General features: G+C 39.0%; 13 protein-coding genes and 1 non-coding gene across 14 annotated transcripts; 9 read left to right on the top strand and 5 right to left on the bottom strand.

Annotated features, from left to right (window-relative positions):
* Positions 1 to 156: 156 nt before the first annotated feature.
* Positions 157 to 1251, top strand: URA4 (dihydroorotase; the record flags this gene model as incomplete). Its single annotated transcript, XM_453198.1, has 1 exon — positions 157 to 1251. The coding sequence occupies one exon, from the start codon at positions 157 to 159 to the stop codon at positions 1249 to 1251; it is 1095 nt and encodes a 364-aa protein (XP_453198.1).
* Positions 1252 to 1387: 136 nt separating this feature from the next.
* On the bottom strand, positions 1388 to 1690 carry KLLA0_D02904g (uncharacterized protein; the record flags this gene model as incomplete). The annotated part of the gene is made up of 1 exon (XM_453197.1): positions 1388 to 1690. The coding sequence occupies one exon, from the start codon at positions 1688 to 1690 to the stop codon at positions 1388 to 1390; it is 303 nt and encodes a 100-aa protein (XP_453197.1).
* Positions 1691 to 1920: 230 nt separating this feature from the next.
* RPN13 (proteasome regulatory particle lid subunit RPN13) lies at positions 1921 to 2541 on the bottom strand (the record flags this gene model as incomplete). The annotated part of the gene is made up of 1 exon (XM_453196.1): positions 1921 to 2541. One exon carries the CDS (start codon positions 2539 to 2541, stop codon positions 1921 to 1923), a length of 621 nt encoding a protein of 206 aa, XP_453196.1.
* Positions 2542 to 2847: 306 nt separating this feature from the next.
* DCK1 (guanine nucleotide exchange factor DCK1) lies at positions 2848 to 8670 on the top strand (the record flags this gene model as incomplete). The annotated part of the gene is made up of 1 exon (XM_453195.1): positions 2848 to 8670. The coding sequence occupies one exon, from the start codon at positions 2848 to 2850 to the stop codon at positions 8668 to 8670; it is 5823 nt and encodes a 1940-aa protein (XP_453195.1).
* Positions 8671 to 8986: 316 nt separating this feature from the next.
* On the top strand, positions 8987 to 9352 carry ACP1 (acyl carrier protein; the record flags this gene model as incomplete). Its single annotated transcript, XM_453194.1, has 1 exon — positions 8987 to 9352. The coding sequence occupies one exon, from the start codon at positions 8987 to 8989 to the stop codon at positions 9350 to 9352; it is 366 nt and encodes a 121-aa protein (XP_453194.1).
* Positions 9353 to 9728: 376 nt separating this feature from the next.
* Positions 9729 to 10817, top strand: SDS22 (type 1 protein phosphatase-activating protein SDS22; the record flags this gene model as incomplete). Its single annotated transcript, XM_453193.1, has 1 exon — positions 9729 to 10817. One exon carries the CDS (start codon positions 9729 to 9731, stop codon positions 10815 to 10817), a length of 1089 nt encoding a protein of 362 aa, XP_453193.1.
* A 203-nt stretch (positions 10818 to 11020) lies between these two features.
* KLLA0_D02794g (putative alanine--tRNA ligase) lies at positions 11021 to 12379 on the top strand (the record flags this gene model as incomplete). The annotated part of the gene is made up of 1 exon (XM_453192.1): positions 11021 to 12379. The coding sequence occupies one exon, from the start codon at positions 11021 to 11023 to the stop codon at positions 12377 to 12379; it is 1359 nt and encodes a 452-aa protein (XP_453192.1).
* A 341-nt stretch (positions 12380 to 12720) lies between these two features.
* Positions 12721 to 14106, top strand: MST1 (threonine--tRNA ligase MST1; the record flags this gene model as incomplete). Its single annotated transcript, XM_453191.1, has 1 exon — positions 12721 to 14106. The coding sequence occupies one exon, from the start codon at positions 12721 to 12723 to the stop codon at positions 14104 to 14106; it is 1386 nt and encodes a 461-aa protein (XP_453191.1).
* A 108-nt stretch (positions 14107 to 14214) lies between these two features.
* ATG17 (protein kinase regulatory subunit ATG17) lies at positions 14215 to 15486 on the bottom strand (the record flags this gene model as incomplete). The annotated part of the gene is made up of 1 exon (XM_453190.1): positions 14215 to 15486. The coding sequence occupies one exon, from the start codon at positions 15484 to 15486 to the stop codon at positions 14215 to 14217; it is 1272 nt and encodes a 423-aa protein (XP_453190.1).
* Positions 15487 to 15700: 214 nt separating this feature from the next.
* Positions 15701 to 17704, top strand: SPP382 (mRNA splicing protein SPP382; the record flags this gene model as incomplete). Its single annotated transcript, XM_453189.1, has 1 exon — positions 15701 to 17704. The coding sequence occupies one exon, from the start codon at positions 15701 to 15703 to the stop codon at positions 17702 to 17704; it is 2004 nt and encodes a 667-aa protein (XP_453189.1).
* Positions 17705 to 18080: 376 nt separating this feature from the next.
* MIA40 (Mia40p) lies at positions 18081 to 19301 on the bottom strand (the record flags this gene model as incomplete). The annotated part of the gene is made up of 1 exon (XM_453188.1): positions 18081 to 19301. One exon carries the CDS (start codon positions 19299 to 19301, stop codon positions 18081 to 18083), a length of 1221 nt encoding a protein of 406 aa, XP_453188.1.
* Positions 19302 to 19700: 399 nt separating this feature from the next.
* YKT6 (palmitoyltransferase YKT6) lies at positions 19701 to 20303 on the top strand (the record flags this gene model as incomplete). The annotated part of the gene is made up of 1 exon (XM_453187.1): positions 19701 to 20303. One exon carries the CDS (start codon positions 19701 to 19703, stop codon positions 20301 to 20303), a length of 603 nt encoding a protein of 200 aa, XP_453187.1.
* Positions 20304 to 20539: 236 nt separating this feature from the next.
* On the bottom strand, positions 20540 to 20613 carry KLLA0_D02662r. Its single transcript has one exon. It is a non-coding gene; the product is annotated as a tRNA-Asn (tRNA).
* Positions 20614 to 21615: 1002 nt separating this feature from the next.
* Positions 21616 to 23385, top strand: CYB2 (L-lactate dehydrogenase (cytochrome); the record flags this gene model as incomplete). Its single annotated transcript, XM_453186.1, has 1 exon — positions 21616 to 23385. One exon carries the CDS (start codon positions 21616 to 21618, stop codon positions 23383 to 23385), a length of 1770 nt encoding a protein of 589 aa, XP_453186.1.
* Between the last annotated feature and the right edge of the window lie 884 nt (positions 23386 to 24269).

Here is a 24269-nt window from a genome sequence, read left to right as displayed (position 1 = left end):
ATTGTAGTCATCAGTATTTAGCAGTGTCTGAGAACAAAAGTTCTATTAAGAACAGTGTTCGAGCAGTACCTTGTAAAAAAGTGTTTAAGGTTTAGTGGACTGTTTTAACTATAGTCACCGTGGGATATAGCTTCTTTACTGCTTTTCTGAGAAACCATGTCCGAATCTCAAACTGAATATGATCTTGGTATCACTTGTGATATGCACGTCCATTTGAGAGATGGCGAAATGTGCAAATTGATCACTCCTACTGTGAAGGAAGGTGGTATTTCTGTTGCTTATGTGATGCCAAACCTAAGCCCACCGGTTATTACCTTGGAAAGAGTCCAAGAGTATAAATGTACCTTGGAATCTCTTGCACCAGAAACAACTTTTTTAATGTCTTTCTATCTCTGCAAAGATTTGACGCCTGAATTGATCCATGCAGCAGCAAAAGTTGGTGCTATTCAAGGCGTGAAATGTTATCCTGCTGGTGTGACTACCAACTCGGCGCAAGGTGTGGACCCTAACGATTTCACAGTGTTTTATCCATTGTTTAAGGCCATGGAAGAAGAGGGCATCGTGTTGAATTTACATGGTGAAAAACCAAGTGTCGCTGGTGAAAAAGAGGATATTCATGTTTTGAATGCCGAAGAATCATTCTTGCCTGCCTTAAAGAAGCTCCACCTTGATTTCCCAAAGTTGAAGATCATTTTGGAACATTGCACCACTGCTGCCGCCATCAAGACCATTGAAGAGATCAATGCTGATGTCAAGGATCCATTGGATGTCATGGTCGCCGCTACTATCACCGCGCATCATCTTTTCTTGACTATTGACGATTGGGCTGGAAATCCAATCAATTTCTGTAAGCCTGTTGCAAAGCTTCCTAGCGATAAAAGGGCTCTAGTTCAAGCTGCAACATCCGGGAAACCATACTTTTTCTTTGGATCTGATTCTGCGCCACATCCGATAGAAAATAAAGCTAAACATGTAGGCGTATGTGCCGGTGTGTTTTCGCAATCGCTGGCAATTCCATACCTGGCTGAAATATTCGAAACTCAAGGAAAACTGGACACTTTAAAGAACTTCGTAAGCGATGCACCATTATCATTTTATGCATTGAAACCAGAAGACATCAAGTCCAACCAAAACGTTACAGTCTTCAAAAAGACAACTAATATCCCAGAAATAATCACTGATGGAAAAGGCCTCAGAGTTGCTCCATTCAAAGCTGGAGATGAGTTACACTGGGCTGTCAGATGGGACTAGTCAGGCTTAACAACCATCTTCTCCCACATATATACCTATATTTATTCTCATATATAAGTGGTCCATTAAAAATCTTATGTAGATACTTATTTACCAGCTGCTGCCAACGGTCAGTATTAATTTTGTTTCCATTTTCTTATTCTGATTGTGAATCTTGCTTCTTTAGCTTTTCCTGGAGGCCCTTATTTCTAAGTCCTTCCAGTAGAGCTCGTGGTCCTTCTCCGGTATACGAATATCCAAACATTTGTGAGAGTTGTTGTCCCGAATAGCTCTGCTTCGTAGCTAAGTCCAAAATGTCAACTGCTTGCTGAAAGAATGGACCTCTTACACATTTCAAAAGGTTTTCTTTTCCCTTTTCGACATCCTCAGGCAAACAGTTACATAATTCTTTGAATTCGGTAGACTCCTCAGAAAGAGATCCAATATACTTCACTAACATATCTTTAGTTAGGAAATCAGAAAGATGGTTTATACGGATGGTACTAGGACATAGTATTAGTAAAATATAGTTTAATTTGGTAATGATAAAATCGTAATGATTTGGAAATAACAGATCTGAAAAGAAGGAGAGTTGGACGTTGAAAATGCCTATCAAATCTCAAATACTGTTTACAGTTCCTTATTTTTGATCTATTGCTTCAAAATGAGTAATGTACAACGCGTATATACTTACGGATTGGAGTCGGCCTTCGGCTGTTCATTGTCTTGAGGGTCAATTTCCATCTTTTCCGGTTCTTGTTCTTGTTCTTGTTCTTTGACTTCCTCTTCCTCTTCCTCTTCCTCTTCAAATTCCAACAGTTTCTGAAGCTTAGCAAGTAACTCTTTATCCTTTTCACTCCATTCGTTCAACGATTCATTGCCTTGGTGCTTTTCTTGTAACCAGAAAAACCATTTCTCACCAGTAGAGAAGAGTAAACATAACACTCTGCCGTTCTTAGCTGACTTTATATCGATCCATTTCGTCTCTCCGGGAATCAAAATAAACTCAATTGGTTCCACTGCTGACCCTGAGACTCGATCCTTAGTGCTCCATTGGAAATCGAAAAACCCTTGCGCTTCTTCACTGGGTTTGATCTGGATCTCCCCCTTCATCTGCTTCGGCGTACAAATTTTACTCTCCTCATCATAATCACATTTTCCTGCCCTAAAACTGATCGCCTCTGTCATATCAATATTCTTCTCTCCTCTTTTAAACCTATACCACTGGTCTGACAATCTCTCAGATGTTCTATGATTGATATCTTCGTGTGTGTAGGTCCTATTTAAACAGTTTGCCACTGCTGACGCCATTTGTTCATATTTTCCTTAAAAGAATAATGTTGTAGGCTTAATCATGTGACCAAGATATGGTAGTATTTTTCTATGAAAAATTTCTTATGAAACCGCTTGGAAAGACTAAGATGGTAGAAATCATCACATCATGAACGGATATTTAATTCAGAACTAAGTGAATGCACATTGGGTTGGACTTGTACAACATCATTAACACCGATCAGTGAATGCACTCGGAATTCTAGATACAATTGGCTAGTTTTCGGATATCTCTTGCAACTATTTTCGTCACAACTATTGATTTAGTGGTGGTTTTTTGTACGAATGACGAAATCGAATAATGATGCTACTGCCAATGGTAGTAGCGACACACCTGCAAACCACACGGAACTGAGACAGTTCGAATGGATCCCCACTGATAGATTGATTCCAGGGACTGTTGCCCGAGCGTTTCTTCCATTAAAGAAGTGTCCAGAGCTAGTATTGAAATCATCGGATTATGTTGATCTGTATCCTGGCGATGAAGTTTTTGTTATGGAACAGACCAAGGATGGAAAATGGTGCCGTGGTTATGTTAGCAATGATTTAATGCCAATCGACTTCATGAGCAATATGGGATCTGTTACTGACAATTTACCGAAACAGAAAATTCAACGAGTGATTTTCCCCAGACGATTTGTTCATTTGGATTTTGACGAGCAGATCGAGAACTATGCATTCTTGAGGTTCCCCACTGGTACTGAATTAGAGCAACAGGATGGTCGACTCAAAAAACTACCGAGTTTGTATCAATTAATGCGTGCTTCGAAAGTTTCAAGAGAAACTCCACCTCCATATCCATTTTTCGTTGCAAACGGATATGCGCTAAATCGTGAAATCTTGTTAAATTTATTCACATTAACAAAACATATTTATTATCTTTACTCATTTGGTGAGTTTGAAATCGTGGATCAGATGGTCGACTTATACTACAAGTTAGATGCAGTCAGAATTCAACTTCAAGCAAATTTTATGGCCACTAACGAAAGATCATTGATCATGAAAAAGGCTACTGCCTTGATGAGCATATTTTCAAAGTTCATCGCATCACATTCAGTGACGAAAAAAATCGGCTCATTGCAGAAAAGGAACAGGATTGATCCGTTCGGGTTCGAGTCAATCTTGACTCGCGACCAGGCTACAGGTAAGCTTTTGACGGATTCTGTATCTCCTCAATTAATGGCCACAAGTACGTCGTTATATGCCATGACAACAAATTATCCAGTCTCCAATGCAAACGATTTAAAATTGAAGCCGGACGAAAATACCAAATTTAAATCGTTCCCACCTTCACAAATTTTGGTTGATTGTCAAGAGATTATCGGTACATTAGTTTCTGATCAACACGCAGAAGCCTTAACCGCCTATTTATATCTAAGGACTGCCAAAGAAGTACTTACCGAACCATTTCTTATTGATTTGAAGAAGAATAACCAGAAATCTATGGATAATGTATCTGCTGCTCTCTTTAGAAACTTGCCCTATAATATCGGTGAAAACAACAGAGTATATTTAGTGGTTGAAATAGTTGAGACTATCAAGGTGGTTATCGATGAAGATGTTGATCAAAAATTTGTAAAACCTTTCGTTCCCTTTGCTGCTTCGGCAGACGATATCACTGGGTCTATCCGTAGAGGTGTCGTGGCTGGTGCCACGGATATTTCTCGCGTGTTCTCAAAAGAAAAGGGTTCATTGGCATCAGGTCATGCTTATAACTTTAAGGTCGAGCTTTTTGCCTCGTTCTATACAGATTCTAAATCTGAGCAGCCACCAATTCCAGCTGCTACACTGACTGACCCTGCAAAATTGGCAAAATTAATGAAAGCCAAAAGCAACGTTTCCACGAAGAACAATGGCTGGGGTGATCTCATCGATAGAATTATCAATGACTCTCACACGGGTATTGCTGTTACTGGTCAAATGGAAAGTTTAGTTGTTTCAGTGAAAGAAATAAAGGAAGATTGTAAATTTCTACAGACCAACTCTGATAACGCAATGGCCATCACGGCTGTGAATCCTATCTTTTATGATACTCTTGAACAAAAACAAACCGATAGAATATACTTAACGCTGGACAAAGTATCAATTTGTGGGCTTGAAAATAAAAAGAGCAATGTTTCCAACATTACTATTCAGATTTCTTCCAATAACGACAAAATAACATTCCGACCAAGTTCTGTTACTCATTCTTATAAAAAATGGGCCTTCATTACTGTCAGACCCGGGGAGCTGGTAAATGAGACTATCAGAATTGACGGCATAGATTCAATGACGAAAGAAGAAACTTTGAGAGTGTCTGCTTACTTAAATGGTCGTTTGTTTGCAAAGTCAAGATTTTACGTTAAGAAGGGGCTCCAAATCTTGGAGTACAAGAAGAAATCTGTCTTCCAATTGATTTCAAGTTTAGGTAAACCACTAGTTGAAATAGAGGTTGGAACAAGGTACGTGGGTAACAACTACAACATGGACAGAACCGTCCATAGTTTACTGTCCTTATTGAGGAAACATCAAATTACAGAAAACGACTTCGAGCAAAAAAGTTTGGAAGCTTTGAAATCGTTAAAGATGGTTTCCATTAAACAAATCACCAAGTATTTTAACCCAATCCTTCTATCTCTCTTGGAGTTGCTTTACTATACGTGTTACAGGCACGCAGCCAGATCATCCGAAGCTTTGAAAAAAGCAGTTTTCAGTTCACTAGTGCAATTTTTAGATATGAATATCGCTCGCCATGACAACTACAAGCATTTGTTCAACGATTTCTTTGAAGAAGTAGAAAGGGAGAACTCCAATTATCTGCCGGAGTTAGGCCCAATTTTGGTAAGATTGATGTCAGAACAGTTTTCTTCTTCAGCTAACAGTTGGAGTTATGTGGGTAGGGCTCTGTGTCGATCGTATATTTTACTTTTGAAGTTGGGACGGTTATTTTCTAAAGATATAGTCGGATATCATCAAGCTGTCGACGAGTTTTTCAACAGTCTTAGTATCTTTTTTAGAGTAACAAATGATTCTGTGCTCGTGGACCAAGTGACTATTCTTGAAACTTATGATTTAGCGATTAACGAGACCTCAGCAATTTTCGATGATCCTCATTTAATTCAACTCGTTCTTCTGTTGTTCAATGCTTGTCAAGAAAAAGAAAATAGCATAGAATTCTCACAAGATGATTTATCCACAAAGGAAAAGAATTTTGTAAATGCAAAATATCTCTTGCTAAGAAGAATTCTCCAGAACCCGGAGTTAGCTCCATTCTTCAAGGATCCAGCGGAAAATCCTTTAAGAACTAAATTCTTAGGCCAAGTTATTGAATGGTGTTTCAAGCCATTCATCAAAGAGAAAGGCTGCGTTCCAAATTTGACGACTGCAAGTTACGCTAACGGTGTTCTGATTACAATTATAGAGCAAGCACAGGACACAGTTTTCAAAAGGAATCTGATTAGATTATTGCCGATTTTTTGCCGGATATTCCTCTTCCTACGAAGTGCCTGTGAGAAAGAAGACTGTTTCAAATTCAAAAGAGTATTTGCCCCTCTATTCCCTACAGTGACACCTCTTCCGGAAATAACAGTAGATTCTATGGTGACTGATGAAGTGTTTGTTGGTGTTTTACTCGAGACTGCAACTATTATTATTGCTTTGACTAAAATTGTCGAGCAGCAATACGATTCTCATGGTTCTTTTATAAAAGCCATTGAAGCATGTCGGGAGGATGAAGACTTCCAATCTCCTTATTACGTCACAAAAATAGTACGGGAAGACCTGGCAACCATATTTGTTACCATTCATCGTTTGATAAAGGGAGATTTCTTCCCTTCAAAAAAATGGTTTACTATGACGGCAGCTATAATGCGCGCTTGTATGACACTATCTGAAATGTGCCTGGATGTTTTCAAGCTTTACTACGTTCCTGACGAACAGTGTACCTTAGAGACCTTCGATGCAGAGCTTTGGGGTAGATATTTCAAACTTGTCTTGTGTATTGCTAACCATAAGACTGTTAACTCTACTCCTCTAGCACCTTTGCCGAGGAAAGCTGTGTATTTGGTGACCGGAGACTTGATTGGCCGAGCATCGTACATACTCGAGCAAATCTGGGACATTTTGGGTGACAATTGTATTGGTACCGATCTTGATAATAAGTATGGTATTCTAAGATCTTCGGTGTATCAAATGACATTTTTGACTGCAGCTATGGATATAGTTACAGACTTCTGTGCGTTTTCATTCTTACGTCATGTAGATGCAAGAAGGGTAGGTAGTAAAATCATTTGGGTTGTACTAATTTTGGTTTGGACGAACGAAAATTCATTAACCACAGCTATTGAAGAGCTAACTCCTCAATTTTTCAATGCATACCAGAAGGGTGCATTGAGACCAACCGTATTCGAAGTGGAGATATTTTTGGACACTTTGTTGCATGTTATTCATCTCGATACCGAGGACAGCATTAAGGACACTCTTTTCAATTATGTTCGTTTCTTGAAGGAGTTTCTACTCTCGTTGGCTGAAACAGAGGATATTCCATCCGGTGAAGAATTTGATGATGACAGAACTGCCAGCCAATTACGAATCTTTGGCTACCTAATGTCCATGAAGAGACCTGAAATGTTGCACACCTTGGTTAATGACTTATTTATTAATCACATGAGAAGGAAGGATTACATACAAGCCGCATTATCCCTAGAATTATTAGCGTTGACTTATGAATGGAATCCAAATGATAGCCTTCCAGCAACCAAGTATCCACCTTTACCCGAACAGTCTTCATTTGAACGTAGAGAATACCTCTACAAGGAAGCAGCTAGAAATTTCACCAAGGGTTTGAAATTAGAAAAGGCATTGACAGTATACAAAGATTTGGCTGACGCATACGATAAGATTAACTACGATTTAGATGGATTATCCTACGTTCACGGTCAAATCTCAAACATCTACACCGATTTGCAAAACGTGGACAGATTGGTACCGAACTATTTCAAAGTCTCCTTCTACGGGTACGGTTTCCCCAAGAACCTGAGAGGAAAGACGTTCGTGTTCGAGGGATTACCGTTTGAACATATCACATCCGTGCATAACAGACTGTTAAAATTGTATCCCGGTTCAAAACTAGTGAACAGTTTTACTGAAGCGGATAAGTTATTGGTATCGCCACCGAATGGTAAATTCATCCACGTTATCAGTGTGGAACCAAGGTTGCAAATATCAGACGAGTATGCCACCAGTGACAAGAAGAATGACAATAACAAGGTCAGATTGTACGTAGAAAACAGGGATTTGAAAACGTTTAGCAGTTCTAGAAGAGTTGCTGGGACACACGGAATCACTGATCTATGGGTAATAGAGTATATTTTTGAAACGAAATCCACTTTCCCAACATTAATGAATAGATCCGAAGTTGTGAAAGTCACTGAGAAACGTCTATCACCAATCAACAACGCCATCAAGTCGTTACAACAAAAGATCCAAGAACTGAGCGGACTTGAAGACATGTGCTATAAACTAATGAAAGAAAACGGCGATTGTTCTGAAGTATTTTCAGAACTGTCAAGAAATATCACAGGTACCATTGATGCACCTATTAACGGTGGTATTGCAGAGTATCGTGTATTCTATACGGATGAAGAAACCAAATCGAAACTAGATCCTGCTGATGTGGAATTATTAGTTGCTGCGTTCAACGAATTGACCATTGTCCTAAACCGTTGTCTCGCACTACACGGACAGCTGTGTCCAATCAGCTTAAGCAAGTCACATACGCTTTTGAAGGACTTATTCGCCAAGAATTTCGAAAAAGAGATCAAAGTTAGCGGAATCGATATCAACGAGACCAACGACGAAATAATCGCAAGAATAAAATCAATCCAGTCATCTCAGCAAAGTTTTTCCAAGAGAAGTAGTATGCTAATGTCAAGATCCATATTCTCAGAGAGCCACTCTATCAGATCTGCTGGAAGTAACGGAAGTGCAACAAAAAACAGTATGCATGATCTCACCGTTACCTCTTCCCATAGAACTACAAAAAGCAACGCGCCATCTCACGCAGCGTCACATGCTACGAGAATATCTCGTCCTACCACACATATCAGCATGCTAAGAAGCACAAGATAGCATAGAATAACTTTCTCCCACTGCAACTGTTCTAATTCTCACCTCATGTAGTCTATATAACAATCCAAATACATTTAGGAAAACATCAAAACGTACGGAGTGATTTATGTGCCTAAGCAATTTTTCCCGGTAAAAAATCGATCAAAAGCCAATTCTTTGCAGAGAGAGAGTTTGGATTAAACCTTTCTACCACAACTATTTTCAACGATCATTTGTTGTACATTCTTTTTATTTTACATTCGATTATTTCAGATCGTTGTTACTGTACAGTATAGTGTCTAGTGATATTACAGAGAGATAAAGAAGGAAAGCAAAGATGTTTAGAAGTGTATTCCGTGCTGCCCCAAGTTTGACCAGAGTTTCTGGATTGAGAAGCGGATTTGTAAAGCCAACTTTTTCAAGTGCTTCCAGGTTCTATGCTTCTTCTTCTCTATCCAAAGAAGAAATCACAACCCGTATTGCTGATGTGATTAAATCTTTTGATAAGACAGCTTCTGCTACTTCGATTACTGCTAACACTCAATTTTCCAAGGATTTAGGATTAGACTCATTGGATACCGTTGAATTGTTGGTTTCCATTGAGGAAGAATTCGATATCGAATTCCCAGATAAGGTTGCAGATGAGCTCAAGTCTGTCGGTGAAACTGTGGAATACATCGCTTCCAGCCCGGAAGCTAACTAAGCAATTGGGATCCGAAACGTTGCCCTTCGGTTTTACCAGAATTTAATGTGGAAGAATGTACATATATTGACACACATATATAACTTATAATGAAAGATAAGATAGTTTTGATGAACTGTTTCATGGCCAAAGTGCTATATGTAAACGTCTATTTGTATATCCTTATTACTCCATATGTTTGAACTTGATTTCCATCGGGTCATATGATTTGTAATTCAAACATTTTTCCTTGCGCCCAATGATCACTGAGTTCAATTTTTAAGGTTATGTAACATGCAAACCACATCTTTAGACAGACGGTTGTTGAGGTAAAGACAATGGTTATAAACGCCATTTAGTATTAGATCCGAACCCATATACTTCCAATATATAAAAAATGAGCCGTGAAGAGAGAGTTTTGAGTGATACTGATAATGAAAATACGAATGAGGAAATAGAGACTGGTATTGATTCCCCGGACGAATCATCTTCAGGGTTGTTCACAGCGGGACGCTCGTTACAATCGAACGTCATAGAAGACCACAACCCTGACTATATATCTGCAGATGCAGAATTGGCCGCAGAGATACCAGATGACACCGAAGTAATTGACTTAGTGCATTTGAAAGTACTGGCGTTGGAAGACTTGAATTTGTTGAGATTTAAGAATTTGAAGAAGTTATATTTAAGACAGAATTTGATCGAGTCAATAGCTGAACTGGAGGTACTACCGTTAGAAAACATGGAAGAGATTGATTTTTACGATAATAGAATCAAACACATCTCGAAAAGCGTTAATCTTTTCTCTAATCTAAAGACACTCGACTTATCTTTTAATAAGATTAGAACTATCAAGAACGTCGATAAATTGGTAAACCTCGAGAATTTGTATTTCGTCCAGAATAAGATATCTAAGATTGAAAATTTAGGAACCCTTACAAAGTTGAAAAATCTTGAGCTTGGTGGCAACAGAATCAAAGAAATTGGTCCTGATGACTTGAAAGGTTTGGCTAATCTCGAAGAGATATGGTTGGGTAAGAACTCAATCCCTAAATTGATAAACTTGCAACACCTCAAAAATTTGAGAATATTAAGCATCCAATCTAACAAATTGAAGAAATTTGAAGGACTTGAGGAGTTGGAGAACTTAGAAGAATTGTATGTCTCTCACAATTTTATTTCGAAGATCGAAGGACTTGAAAATAACCTAAAATTAACTACTTTAGATGTAACTGGTAATAGACTTACGAAGATCGAAAACTTAAAGCATTTGACACATCTTACTGACCTATGGGCGTCTGATAATCAAATTGATCAACCGTTCGAATCTCTAGGCGAAGAATTGGGGAAATTACCTGAATTTGAAACGATATATCTCGAAGGAAATCCAATACAGACTAAAAATCCTACACAGTACAGAAGAAAGATTATGTTGAATTTGGGGGAATCGCTTCAAAAAATCGACGCTACGTACGTTCGTGCCTAATTAAATAAATATACGCTACGCACTTCTATTGAATGAGCAGTTAACCAGTATTTGCTGCTTTTCCCTCAGTTATATATATGTATGTACATATCTAGCACAAACAACAGAACATCATTTACTAATCAATATTTTAACCAACTTACATCATTGATAAGAAGAGAGGAAAAAAGGAACTTAAAACATGTTAGTCGGCATAAAAGCTGATGGTAAGAGGCATAAAATTGGTCGGAACGTTAGCCATGGTTAAAACTGCAAACCACACTTTTGTTGGTTCTCTAGCCTGCCAACGAGACTCATTTAAGGCCAAAGAATTTGAGACTACTGTAATTGCATGCGATGTAGGTAAGAAGAAGAATACCTTTGAGATCGAACTTCAGGATACTATCTTGTTTCCAGAAGGTGGCGGACAACCTAGTGACTCTGGGAAATTCCTTCTCAAAACTGGGGCCTCAATTCCTGTCTCCTCAGTATTCAGAAGAGGACTGCATGCAGTTCATATCACTGATAGGGATGTTCCAGTCGGAGCTAAAGTGTCTGTTGAAATTGATTGGGATAAGAGATTGGACTATATGCAGCAACATACGGGACAGCACTTGGTAAGTGCAATTCTTGAACAGAAGTGGGGGTTGAAAACCCTCTCTTGGTCTATGGGGGGTATTCCAAGTGAGAAGAAACCAAAGATTGAACCGTATGATCTGTTCAACTATTTGGAGATTAATAGGAGATTGACCTCAGAAGAAGTCAAGGAGTTGTCCGATACCGTCACCGAATATATTACGGTGAATCCTAAAACAATTACGATTTTCGAAGGAGATCCAGAGTCCCAGGGAGAAATTAGTACCCACAAAGTGCCTGATGATTACGATTTATCCAAAGGTGTGTTAAGAGTGGTTCATATCGAAGACCTCGATAAGAACCCATGTTGTGGAACTCATTTGCAAACAACATCACAGATTTCTTCTGTATTGATCCTTCCTTCTCAATCTTCTGTCAGGGGTACCAATTCAAGGTTGTTCTTCATGTGCGGTGATAGAGTTAGAAGGTATGCATTATTCTCTAATGAGGTTATTAGCAACACAAAAAAGTTACTCTCCTGTTCTGAAGATCAAATAGAACATAAATGTGATATGCTGTTGAAGAACATGCAAAAGACTACTAAAAGAGAACAATTCTGGATAAAAGAATTAGCTGGGTTCTGCTCAAAATCATTGATCACTGATTTGAAGGAAAATTCTAAAGCTCACTTTATCCGCGATGAGTATGGTACCCTCGAGTTCCTAACACAACTTTACAATGAAAATAACCAGCTTATTGCTGGATCATCATTGGAAGACTACTGCTACGTTCTTGCTGGAAGAGAAAAGGCTTCTGGAGGTGGGGCTATCATCATTGTTTCTGATTCTAGTAACAGAATCCAAGAGGTGTCAGACAAGTTGAAATCAGTAGTATCTCAGCTGAAAGGTGGCGGAGGTAAAAATGGAGGCAAATGGCAAGGAAAAGTTGCCCTTTATAAGGCGTCTGAGTTCGAGGGCTTACAGCATTATCTTGACTCCGAATTCTAAATCGTTATTTGGACTCAATAACGATGTATTTATTATCTATTGGCAACTCTCGTAATATCATATATATATAAAAGAGATCAAATGTAAGTAACTCTATTCGTCTAGCTAACTTTGAAGCAAGTAGTACTGTAGGCAGATAGGTCCATGTTCTACATTGCATCGTTCTGTCTCATCACATGCAAGTGGGAACTTCAAGTTTCTACTGAGTTAAATAGTGAAAAAAACTAAACAACCATGCATGGAAACTACCTACACTGGAAAGATCGAATTAGAAATGTAATTACAACAACGAGCTGAGAGTTCGCTGTGGGCAGATTCATTGAAGAGACTCGTTCTGAAATATGTTATTAAAGCGAATAAACTACCTACCAGTACGAAATGCGGGCGTACCTTGTCAGTTTGTCAAAAGACTCTGTTCCAATCATAATGAGGGCCCACAAGCTGTCGATAGTGCAGCCACCACTGCACATGAGGTATCGACCAAACAGGAGTTATACATAACAGATCCAATATCACCTGGTTCAATCTTTTTCTTGCCTAATGGTACCAAAATCTTCAATAAGTTGGTTAGTTTTATGAAGCTTCAACAGCAGAATAAATACGGATTCCAGGAGGTGGTTACTCCATTGATTTATAGAAAAACCTTATGGGAGCAATCTGGACACTGGGAAAATTACAAGGATGATATGTTTAGGGTTGAGGGCAATGACGTTTCTAAGGAAGAATATGGTTTGAAACCGATGAATTGTCCCGGGCATTGTGTAGTTTTTAAAAGATTCGACAGATCCTACAACGAATTGCCATTGAGGTTCTCAGATTTCTCACCATTGCATAGGAACGAGGCATCTGGTGCTTTATCGGGTCTAACAAGAGTCAGAAAGTTTCATCAAGATGACGGACATATCTTTTGTACACCTGATCAAGTCCGTCAAGAGATTCAAAAATGTTTGGAGCTGGTGGATATGTGTTATACAAAAGTGTTCCCAATATCGGGTGATTCAAAGCAGGCAGCGTACTCATTGACCCTCTCTACTCGTCCTGAGAAGTACGTTGGCGATATTGAAGTATGGGATCATGCTGAAGATGTATTAAAGGATACTTTGCAATCGTGGGGGCAACCATGGACAACCAATGAAGGAGATGGTGCCTTCTACGGTCCTAAGATTGACATTTTAGTCAATGATCATACAGGCAAATCACATCAAGTCGCCACTATTCAATTAGATTTTCAATTGCCAGAAAGATTCGATTTACAATTCAAGGACAAGGATAATAGTTACAAGAGACCTATCATGATTCATAGGGCTGTTTTCGGTTCGGTGGAAAGATTCATGGCCATTTTAATTGATTCAAGCAAAGGTAAATGGCCGTTTTGGTTGAATCCAAACCAATGTATGGTCATCCCAGTGAAGACTGAAGATGAGAAGATAATGGAATTGGCTTTCAAGACAGTCAACTCATTACGTGGTGAAAATAGTGATCCAAAAAGCCCAATTCCACTCAACAGCTTCCATTTCTCTGTTGATATGGATGCAAGAGATGAATCTGTAAGTAAAAGAATTAGAGAAGCCATCAAGAAGCATTATTCTTATATTATAATGATTGGTGACAAAGAAGTTGAAGCAGGCAAGGTGGCGATTAGAACCAGGGAGTCGAAGAAAGTGGATTTACTAACTATCGATGATGTCTTTGAAAGGTTCGTCGATCTTGAGAAAAATTATAAATGATACCTTGCAATTTTTGAACCACAGAAAGTAATGTTAACCATAACGATGTAAAAGATAATTTATACCTGTAAATATGTATACTTATGTATCAATAATAACACAATACCGTCAATTCGGTACATTATGTATGCTATATTCGAAACTATACATCGATTCCATATCGTCGATATAACCTGGCCAGATGTTTTCGGGAAGATAGTCACCATTTTCAAGTAAAAATTGCTGGCGTTGGTCCAAGTCAGCATCACTCAGTGCCTGTAGTTTCTCCTGACATTCCTTTAATATTTTCTCCATTTGTAACGCAGTGGCTTTCCGTCTGTCTCTTTCTCGTAGAAGGTTTTTATACCCTAATTTGAACTTATCGTAAAACTCACAGAGTTGTTGCACTTGTTCAATCTTTTTTATGCAAGATTCCTTATAAACGAATACTAAATTAGCAATCTTTTGGAAGATAGATAAGTATTCCTCACATTTTTCTAACTCTGTCACAATCTTGGAAGCCAGCAGATGGAATCCACCAATTTTGTCCATTATTTCACTTATTGTTTCATTGACTTTCTTTGAGAAAGCTTTCACTTCAAGTCCCGTTTCGAATACTAATTCCCTTATATTTTCTAACTGTGTATCGTCTTTCTTTACAATCTGGAAAAGTTCCTTCAAATCTGGTAGTGGAATCTGCTGTTCCTTCAATATCGTGCATTTGTCGAAATGATCAGTGATTGATCTCAAGAAATCGGCAAGTTCATTCTCAAATTCGTTCAATTCAGTGACATAATCACTTTCCAACAATTTGAATAGATTATTTTTGCTATCCCTGCTGAAATGTGAATCAAAGTAAGTTCTGAGTTTTTTCAACTTTACAGCCACTAGTTGGTTTTCTATTCGATCTTTTATCGATTTGTAGTGTTGTCGTATGTTTGTCACTTGTTGTTTTATAATAGGAATCTCATCGATTTTTTGTTGTAGTATGTCTACGTGATCCATGCATATGAAATCTGAAAGGCTACTGTGATCGTCAGTCAAGTCGTATTTTGTACCCTGCAAGATCTTCATCTTTGTTGTTATCTCGTTTTGCCAATAACTCACGTCATTGACTATCTCGACTAAAACCAGCTTTGACCATTCATTGTCAATCAACTCTGTAGAAATACATTTCTCGAGCATGATATTCTTGAAGAACTCAACCTGGTTCACCAAACAATTAAGTATAAATTTAAGTTTAAATCTGGACTTTTGAGAGCTGTCCATTTCAGTTCGCACTTTAGAGAGGATTTTTAATGATTCTTCACATTCGACTTGAGCTTCCACAAGCTGGTTTCTCGCCTTATTCCACAATTTATCTATCTCATCACTGGGTATAGTAGTTGCAGCATCACTCATTTCTTGTAGACGCAGTTCAGATCAACCGAAAGATCTTCATCTCTTCAACGTTTCCAATTTGAAACCCTTAAACGGTCAATTTCACTTCGAAGACTGAACTTCAAACCTTTAAATCTTTTCAAAGTATGAATAAATACCTATTAATCGGAGTAAAGATTGAAAGGAGTATCAGTCACTCCAAGTCAGCTATTACTACTCCAGTGATTCAGTATAGATGTCAGAACATATCAGTGACGATGATCAGTTCAAAAGAAGAAAGATCAGTATGACAATGAATAGTATGGTATTTACCGATCCATATGGATATAGCGATGACAATGAAGAACAAAAAGAAGAAGAAGACTATGAACCGGTACGACAAGCCAACTCCAATGATGGATTGAAAAGCGACCAGATGTTAAAGACCTATGGTATGGGTGCCAAGCTTTTATCAAAAATGGGTTACAAACAAGGTGAAGGTTTAGGACGAGATGGGAAAGGTATAGTGAACCCAATCGAAACAGTCACTCGTCCTAAAGGTGTCGGATTAGGGATGTTAAGTGCAGTACATGATAGAGATGACTCCAACTATAGTAATACTTCAGCATCATCAGATGAAAGTTCAAATAAAAAGAAAACAGTGGAGTTTAAGACTCGTCGTGCCACCCAGCTTGAGAAATTGATTCAAAATATAAGTCTCCTTGCGGAATTAAAAATAGAACTACCTGATACGGTGACAAGAACAATCAATGGTTCTGAATTACATGAAGAAGAGATTTCCTCTTTGAATGAAATTGCTAATAAGCTTCTGCAGCTTCATTCGGACATAGATAGAATACAAGTTGGCTTGGAAAAAGCTCAACTAGATGACGAGCGCAAAGTACACCAAGAGGAAAGGCTACAAAGTGTTTTAGAAAAAGTCAAGGAAAAACAACTTTCGCAACCAAGTCTTGAAGATCAGATTACTGAATGCCTAGAAATAAATGACGATGACATACTTGATAAGCTCTGTACCATGTTCTTGCTCAAAGAGCTTAATCGTGGAATTAATACGGCAGATATGCAGGTCGAAAAGTTGAACCATTTGAGGGCAGCAATAAGGTTTCTTTCATATAGAATGGAATCTGGATATATTTTGAACGAAACACAAAGCAGCATTTATAGGTTGGTGTATCAACCCTTATGTTATTGGTTAGATTCAAATACCGGATATTCGAGGATGCTACGTCAAATAACCGTTCAGTATTTACCTATTATTGACTTTATTAGCTGCAGGGAACACTTCCTTTCCCGCTACATTATGCCGGCTCTCGAAATACAACTTTCTCCTCAATTTCTGTCAGATGAATTCATGGTGACATACGGCGAGTTGCATCTCATTTTGGGAGAAAGGGATTTAAAGTCATTAAAAGCACTTATCCTGCTGGAGTTCGAGCAGTTTTTGAAAAATTGGGAACCTTCAATGACTGTTAACCCTCAAAACGTTATTCTCTTGAAGGAGGCAGTGGGTGACTCCAAGTTTTATGAATTAGTCAACAGGTATTGGCTTTCATCTTTCGCTGATTACTTCGATTCACACTTTCACCTGATTGACGAATTTACCGATGCAGAGAATGAAATTTACATTTCAGCTATTATTGATGTGTTGAAAGAATATAATGATTTCTTCGATTTGCCAACCAGGAATAAAGTATATAAGGTCATTAACAACTCGCTATTAAAGACCTTATTCCAATGGTTTGTGTTTAAGAGCAGCACCTTCCGTTATGAAGCTTCTTCATGGCTAAAATACATGATTAATAGAATTTACACTGCATCTTCATTAGATAATGTAGAAGAAGTGAAGAAACTTCTTGACTTTGTCGATCATCCGTCAACACTTTCGGACCATGACGAACGGCTTTCCTTGAAAAGTTTAATTGAAAGCACTGGCCAGTCGGAATCCAGGTTCAACGCTTTTAACAATACACCCATGACCAAAATTTCTACCACCTTTAAAACTGTTGTAGAAACTTTTTGTCATGATCATGGATTATCCTTCAGAAAAACTGATAATGATACTGCCTCAATTAATATATTTGGCAAAGAGAAGGTAGCTCCGGTATTCACTGTGAGTAAATATAACAATAAAAGAGTAAATGTAGTCCTTATGGGAGATATTTTATGGTTACAAAGGAGAAACAGAACAGAATCAAGATTTGAGCCAATTTTTCTCTACCAATTACTGGATCTAATTTGAAAACAGAATAAGCATGGCATATCATTAGGAAAATGTCTTTATGTAGTGTTTATACACGCTATCAGAACATTTCATTGGATTTTTGTTCGTTTTCACATTGCCATTATGTCGAATGGAATTGTAGAATGTAATAAGAATGTATGTTAATTTTTTTTTTATTGGACAAAGAAGGCGAGTTCGATGAACAGGTCAGTTCATTACGAGAGCCATGGGCTTTTATTTGAATTGGATATAACACAAACAAGGGAACCACGTAATTTTTTTAATTTCTTTAGCTTTAGTTTTATTATCTTTGTTCAAACGTCAGAATTCATGATGCTCATTGGCAAATTTAAAAAAGTATCTTTAACGGCAGCAGTTCAGGGTCGGGAAGATTCTATTTCTTTTCATCGTCAGTGTTCGTGACAGCGGCAGCTTCAGGAGTATCCTTTAGTTGAGGGTTTTCTTCCACATATTTTTCCAAGACAGGTTCGAAAACGGCATTTTCAGTTTGTACTTCAACAGTAGAGGTGGCAGTTGAAACCGGGGTAGTGCTCTTATCCTCGATTTTTGAAGCTTCTGCAGAAGCTTCTTCTTCATCCTTGATTTGTTCAGCATAATAGTCTGGGTATTTTCTGAAACAATTTTGCATAGTGGAGAACTTCTCAACACAGTTGATACCCTTTGGATCAGCTTCAGAGTAGACAAAACATGAAAAAGCGGACTTAAACTCTTCACCGCAAGGACCGTATGCCATACCACCTAAACAAGGACAATCCCAGTTGATTTCACCAGTTTCTGGGTTGTATGCAGTTTGTTGTTCGTTTTTTTTTTCACCTTGAACACCTGCAGCCGCAGCAGCCGCAGTAGCGGACTGTTCAGCAGTGCCACCGGAGATAGACCGAATTTCAGCTTGCTCTTCTGCTTCTGTTATGGTCTCAGCTTCAGCAGGAGATTTTTCATGCAAAACAACATCCGATTCACCTTCTGAACCGTCTTTTGAGGCGGTTTTTACGGCATCTGGGCTTGTTTGTTGAATCTCCTTTTTGTCAGCTTCATCTTCTAAAACAACACCCTTGGCAGTTTTTGAGTCATCGAAGCTCAAAGAGGGAGCTTTGGTATCCTCGGAAATGCCAGTAACAGGTTCATTGGTGGCTTCTCCACTGGCAGCTGGTTCGGTAGCTTGTTCATTGACGGATTCAGCAACTGGCTCAATGGCAGCTGGCTCATCTCCTGATAAGGTGGCTGCTAAGGCCTGGTGTGTCTCCTCGCTATAAGTAATCTCGTTCTCAGGAGTAGTAACTGGCTCAGCACCTTCCTCCTGAGCAGACACCGGAGATTCATCGGCATCCTTCGTAGGTTCAGAAATAGATTGTGATTGGCCCGCTGCAGGAGTCTCTTCAGCAGGCTTCTCAGCAGGAGCAGGCTTCCTCTCAATCAAAGTAGGACACCCATCAGCAACGTAGATGGCACCAAGAGTACTGAACCCAGCCAACAACAATGCTGGCTTGTTCATATGGCTCACTCCACCGGAAGGTGGATGAGCACTGTAAAACCTAATTTGTCTAGCGGATCTAAAAGCAACACGTCTAGTAGCTTGTAAAGAAACACGGAACATTGTCTTCAAAAAAATATGTATATGCCTATAATCAATTGACTCGTCAGCAACTTTCAAACGTTTTCTAAGTGTACTGTAAAAATACCAAACCTAACTAAAAGCAAATTTCTTTCCTCCCGTTGTGGGTATCAATCAGCTTCTCTTTTAAATGTTCCTTTGACAAATTGAAAATGCCTTTGTTAGCAAAAAAAAGAAAAATTCGAATATCAAACAAAATGGATATTGAAGCATTGTGATATGAGGATGGGAAATGATGATGTATTTTGAAGATAACACGGAGACGAGAAGGACAGTGTTATAGTACACGTATAGGGGATCTAAGAATAGTTAAGTTTGGGCAAAATAGTAGCTTTTTTTCTCATTTGACAAGTGGGAGAAAACAGGATACAGGATACAAGGATGAAGATATATTACATTGGAGTTTTAAGAAACAGCGATGATAAGACCCTTGAATTAAGTTCTGTGAAGGACTTATCACAATTTGGGTTCTTTGAAAGGAACAGTGTTGCACAGTTCATGTCCTTTTTCAGTGAGACTGTTGCTGGCAGGACAAGTGCTGGTCAAAGACAGAGTGTTGAAGAAGGTAACTATGTAGGTCACGTTTACGCAAGGCCTGAAGGAATTTGTGGTGTTTTGATTACGGATAAGGAGTACCCAGTAAGACCAGCTTATACGTTGTTGAACAAAGTATTGGATGAGTATTTGGTAGCGCACCCTCCTATCCAGTGGAAGGACGTGACGGAGAGTGACGATTCGCTCAAGTTGAAGGAGTTGGATATCTATATTGCCAAGTATCAGGACCCATCTCAAGCTGATGCAATAATGCGTGTACAGCAAGAATTAGACGAGACCAAGATCACGCTACACAAAACCATTGAAAACGTATTACAAAGAGGTGAGAAATTGGACAATTTGGTAGACAAGTCCGAATCACTATCTGCTGCATCGAGGATGTTCTATAAGCAAGCAAAGAAAACCAATTCGTGCTGTATAGTTATGTAGACGGATTTGAAATAGAGGCCAAAACATGGCCAGCCTGATCATATATAGCCCTTGCTACGAGTATTAAGCATAATAGTAATCAAAATAAAGTAATAGTAAGGTTTCACCGGCGTTTTGACCGCCACCTTTGATCAGCCTTTCGTTCCTTCCTGTCCACTAGGGTCTGATTTATCTATCATCATCTGGCTGAGTACGGGCAGCGGATCAATTTTGAAAGAAATTTTCTCCAAAAAAAACGACCCCGGAGAGGATTGAACTCTCGATCTTGCGATTAACAGTCGCACGCCTTAACCAGCTTGGCCACGGAGTCTACTTGCTGGACGCTGTCTTTTGTCCAAGATACCATAAGGTCCAAGACCGACCATTGCCTGCTCACCTGATATTACGTTATCTGCCTGTTAAATTCGGAGTACTTACTCACAGCGTTATCCCCCCCAAACACATAATATACAGGAGGTAAACAGCAGCTCCAAAAGTCACTCCGAATCTCGCTTTTCTCAAGCTCATCGTTAGCGTATCGATGGTATAGTTCGGGCCCTGTTTCCTGTTCTCCGACCCACCCTGTCTGCTTTCTCCCCACGCTACAATTTTTTTTTCAGTTCAAAATGCCGTTATGCATGCGCAAACCTCTCGAGACGTCCTTTTTACCGTTTTCCGTGTTCTATGTCAAGCTATGGAACACTTCACTGTTCTATCTACCGTCTGCTACGACTCCCTACGCTATTGCAGGTTTGTTGACCCATCTGACCTTAGATCTCCAACTGTTCGGCTGGCAACTGCGTAGTGAATTTTGCCTACATTGAGGGAATACAGGACCCATAGAGAACATCCAGAAAGCCGAATGAGAATGGGGTTCCCTCATTGCGCGTGGGTTGCGTGCAATTTTTATACCGATATAATTCCAAATATATACCAATTACAGTATGGTTGACGTCCAGTGCGTCAATGAAAATAGCCTTGGGGTACTGTTACTGATCAAGCGTCCTTGGTAATCCGAAGATCCGCTTGTTCCAACTCAATGTGACCCACGAATGTGGAAACTGTTTAGCGTTTTATCCCACACTAGAGAAAGAGGCATTCATTTCTGGAGTTTGCGAAGAGTTGGCCCGATATTTGCTGTTGACGAAAATGACTAGTTCGAGTTTAATGCAGATGTAATAGACAATAGATAACATATATATATATATATATATATATATAAGTAGAGCTATGTCGCAGTTGGGAATTGGTTATAGTGCGGTTGAGGTTAAATTTGTTTGGTATAATCTTTAATCAGAAAACAAAGCCCCTAGGTATCAACATCGTCATTACTATGAGATCAGCCGTAAGAGTTTTTGGTAAGAACCGTGTTAGTGGGTTGAGATTTGCTAGCACCAGTAGTAAATCTCCAATTCATAAGTCTAGTGCTACTCTGCGTTTTGGGAGATCAGCTAAGTCTGGCTATAGTGCGTTTTCGTTCGGTAAGAAAGTCATCACTGGTGGTGCCTTTCTTGTTGCCGGTTCGGTTGGTATTGCATTGATTTCTCAATTCAATGATAGCGTTGAAAATGGTGCCAAGGTCGATATGACGAAACCAAAGGTTTCTCCAACAGAAGTCGCAAAGCACTCTTCTCCCAAAGACTGTTGGGTGGTCATTGAGGGTTACGTATACAATTTGACTGATTTCATCAGCGCCCATCCTGGTGGTCCAGCTATCATTGAGAACAACGCAGGAAAAGATGTGACCAAGATCTTTGCTCCAATTCATGCTCCAGATGTCATCGAAAAATACATTGCTCCAGAGAACAGAATTGGTCCACTAGATGGTACAATGCCTGATGACTTGGTCTGTGCTGCATTGACCCCAGGTGAAACTCCCGAAGATGTGGCAAGAAAGGAACAATTGCGTCAATCTTTACCCGATATTGATTCCTTGGTTAACATCTATGATTTCGAATTCTTGGCATCCCAAATCTTGACTAAGCAAGCTTGGTCTTACTACTCTTCTGCCGCTGATGATGAAGTTACACATAGAGAAAACCACGCTGCATACCATCGTATATTCTTCAAGCCAAGAATCTTGGTTAACGTTAAGGAAGTTGACACTTCCACTACAATGTTAGGTGAAAAAGTCGGTGTTCCATTTTATGTGTCTGCCACCGCATTGTGTAAACTAGGTAACCCCAAGGAAGGTGAAAAGGACATCGCAAGAGGTTGCGGTGAAAGTGACGTGAAACCTGTTCAAATGATTTCCACTTTGGCTTCTTGTTCTTTACAAGAAATCGTGGAAGCAGCCCCATCTAAGGAACAAATCCAATGGTTCCAATTGTATGTGAACAGTGACCGTAAGATCACTGAAGATCTAATCAAGAACGTTGAAAAATTAGGATTAAAGGCCATTTTCGTTACAGTAGATGCTCCTTCCTTAGGTAACAGAGAAAAAGATGCTAAAGTCAAATTTACAAACTCAAACGGTGCCAAGGCTATGGAAAAAAGTAAGGTTAAGGAATCTAAGGGTGCTTCTAGAGCTCTCTCGTCATTCATTGATCCTGCATTAAACTGGGATGATATCATCGAATTTAAGAAAAAGACCAAATTGCCAATCGTCATCAAGGGTGTTCAATGTGTTGAAGATGTCTTGAAAGCTGCTGAAATCGGTGTTGCAGGTGTCGTTCTATCTAACCACGGTGGTAGACAATTGGATTTCTCTAGGGCTCCTATCGAAGTGTTGGCTGAGACTATGCCAGTGCTAAGAGAAAAGAAATTGGATGATAAAATCGAAATTTTCATTGATGGTGGTGTTAGAAGAGGTACCGATATCCTAAAGGCATTGTGTCTTGGTGCCAAGGGTGTCGGTCTAGGTAGACCATTCTTATACTCTAACAGTTGCTACGGTAAAGAAGGTGTCAAGAAAGCCATTGAGCTATTAAAGGACGAATTGGAAATGTCGATGAGATTACTCGGTGTCACAAGTATAGACCAATTATCCGAAAAATACCTAGATCTATCTACAATCCATGGTAGAACTGTCAATGTTCCTCGCGATAACCTATACCGTGAGGTATATGTCCCACATGAACCAACTCAATTCTTAGAGGAATGAAAAGAGCAATCTCACTTTTGCCATTCGAACCCATAAAGACTCATATTATTTAATGAACGTTTCTTTAATGATAATTTATAAATGAATATTCCAACATATATTATATAAACTAAATCGCGCCAGAATAGATAAAACAAATATCACGCAGGTATTTACGAAAAAGTAAAACAATGTCCACTTATTTATTACGATTGGCGAATCAATACGCAGTTATACAATTCCCGTTGACATTCAATTCAAATTACGACGATACACAACAATAAATCAATTTCAGTCATGTTTAGAGTCCTATTTCAAACCGCAGGAATTGTTTTAATTTGTTATTTTAGTTTGATAATACATATATCCAAAAACCACATACAAGATATTCCTTGCAGATATTGATACATATTTTGTGTGTAGAATATGATTCGATTGCAGAAGGCATGACATCAGAATGTGCACTTTCCTTTCAAGCAGATGTCTTATGGCATCTGATATGACTCGTAGTAATCATTTCGAGAAATCACAAACTGAAAAAGCTGTCATCTTTTTGGAATGATAACCTTACTTTGTTGTAGTCAGGTACGTAGGAACTATGAGAAAAAGAAATGATTCACGTGACACAAAATTGCATCATCCTCTCTCACGCTAAGAAAGGGAGCCCCAGGTGTGCCTTCCGTTGTCCCACATTCATGTAAGCCCTTCAAACCTTCATATTAACGTCTTTCCAATAGCCTGCTCAGTAGCGTACAGTTCTGGAGATGCATTCGTCGAGAGTTCCTTCTGAGCAGTAATTATGCTTCGCAACGACGGTTTCCGGGCGAACGTTTCGGGGTTCCATCTTTTTTCGTTCAGCCGTCGACATAGGAAGTGAGAAACAATTAGAAAGGGAAACAGAAGGG

Source organism: Kluyveromyces lactis, assembly GCF_000002515.2.
Source record: "Kluyveromyces lactis strain NRRL Y-1140 chromosome D complete sequence".
NCBI classification, from domain to species: Eukaryota; Fungi; Ascomycota; class Saccharomycetes; order Saccharomycetales; family Saccharomycetaceae; genus Kluyveromyces; species Kluyveromyces lactis.
Note: the sequence above shows the minus strand (reverse complement) of the source record. Positions and strands in the feature narration are given on the sequence as shown.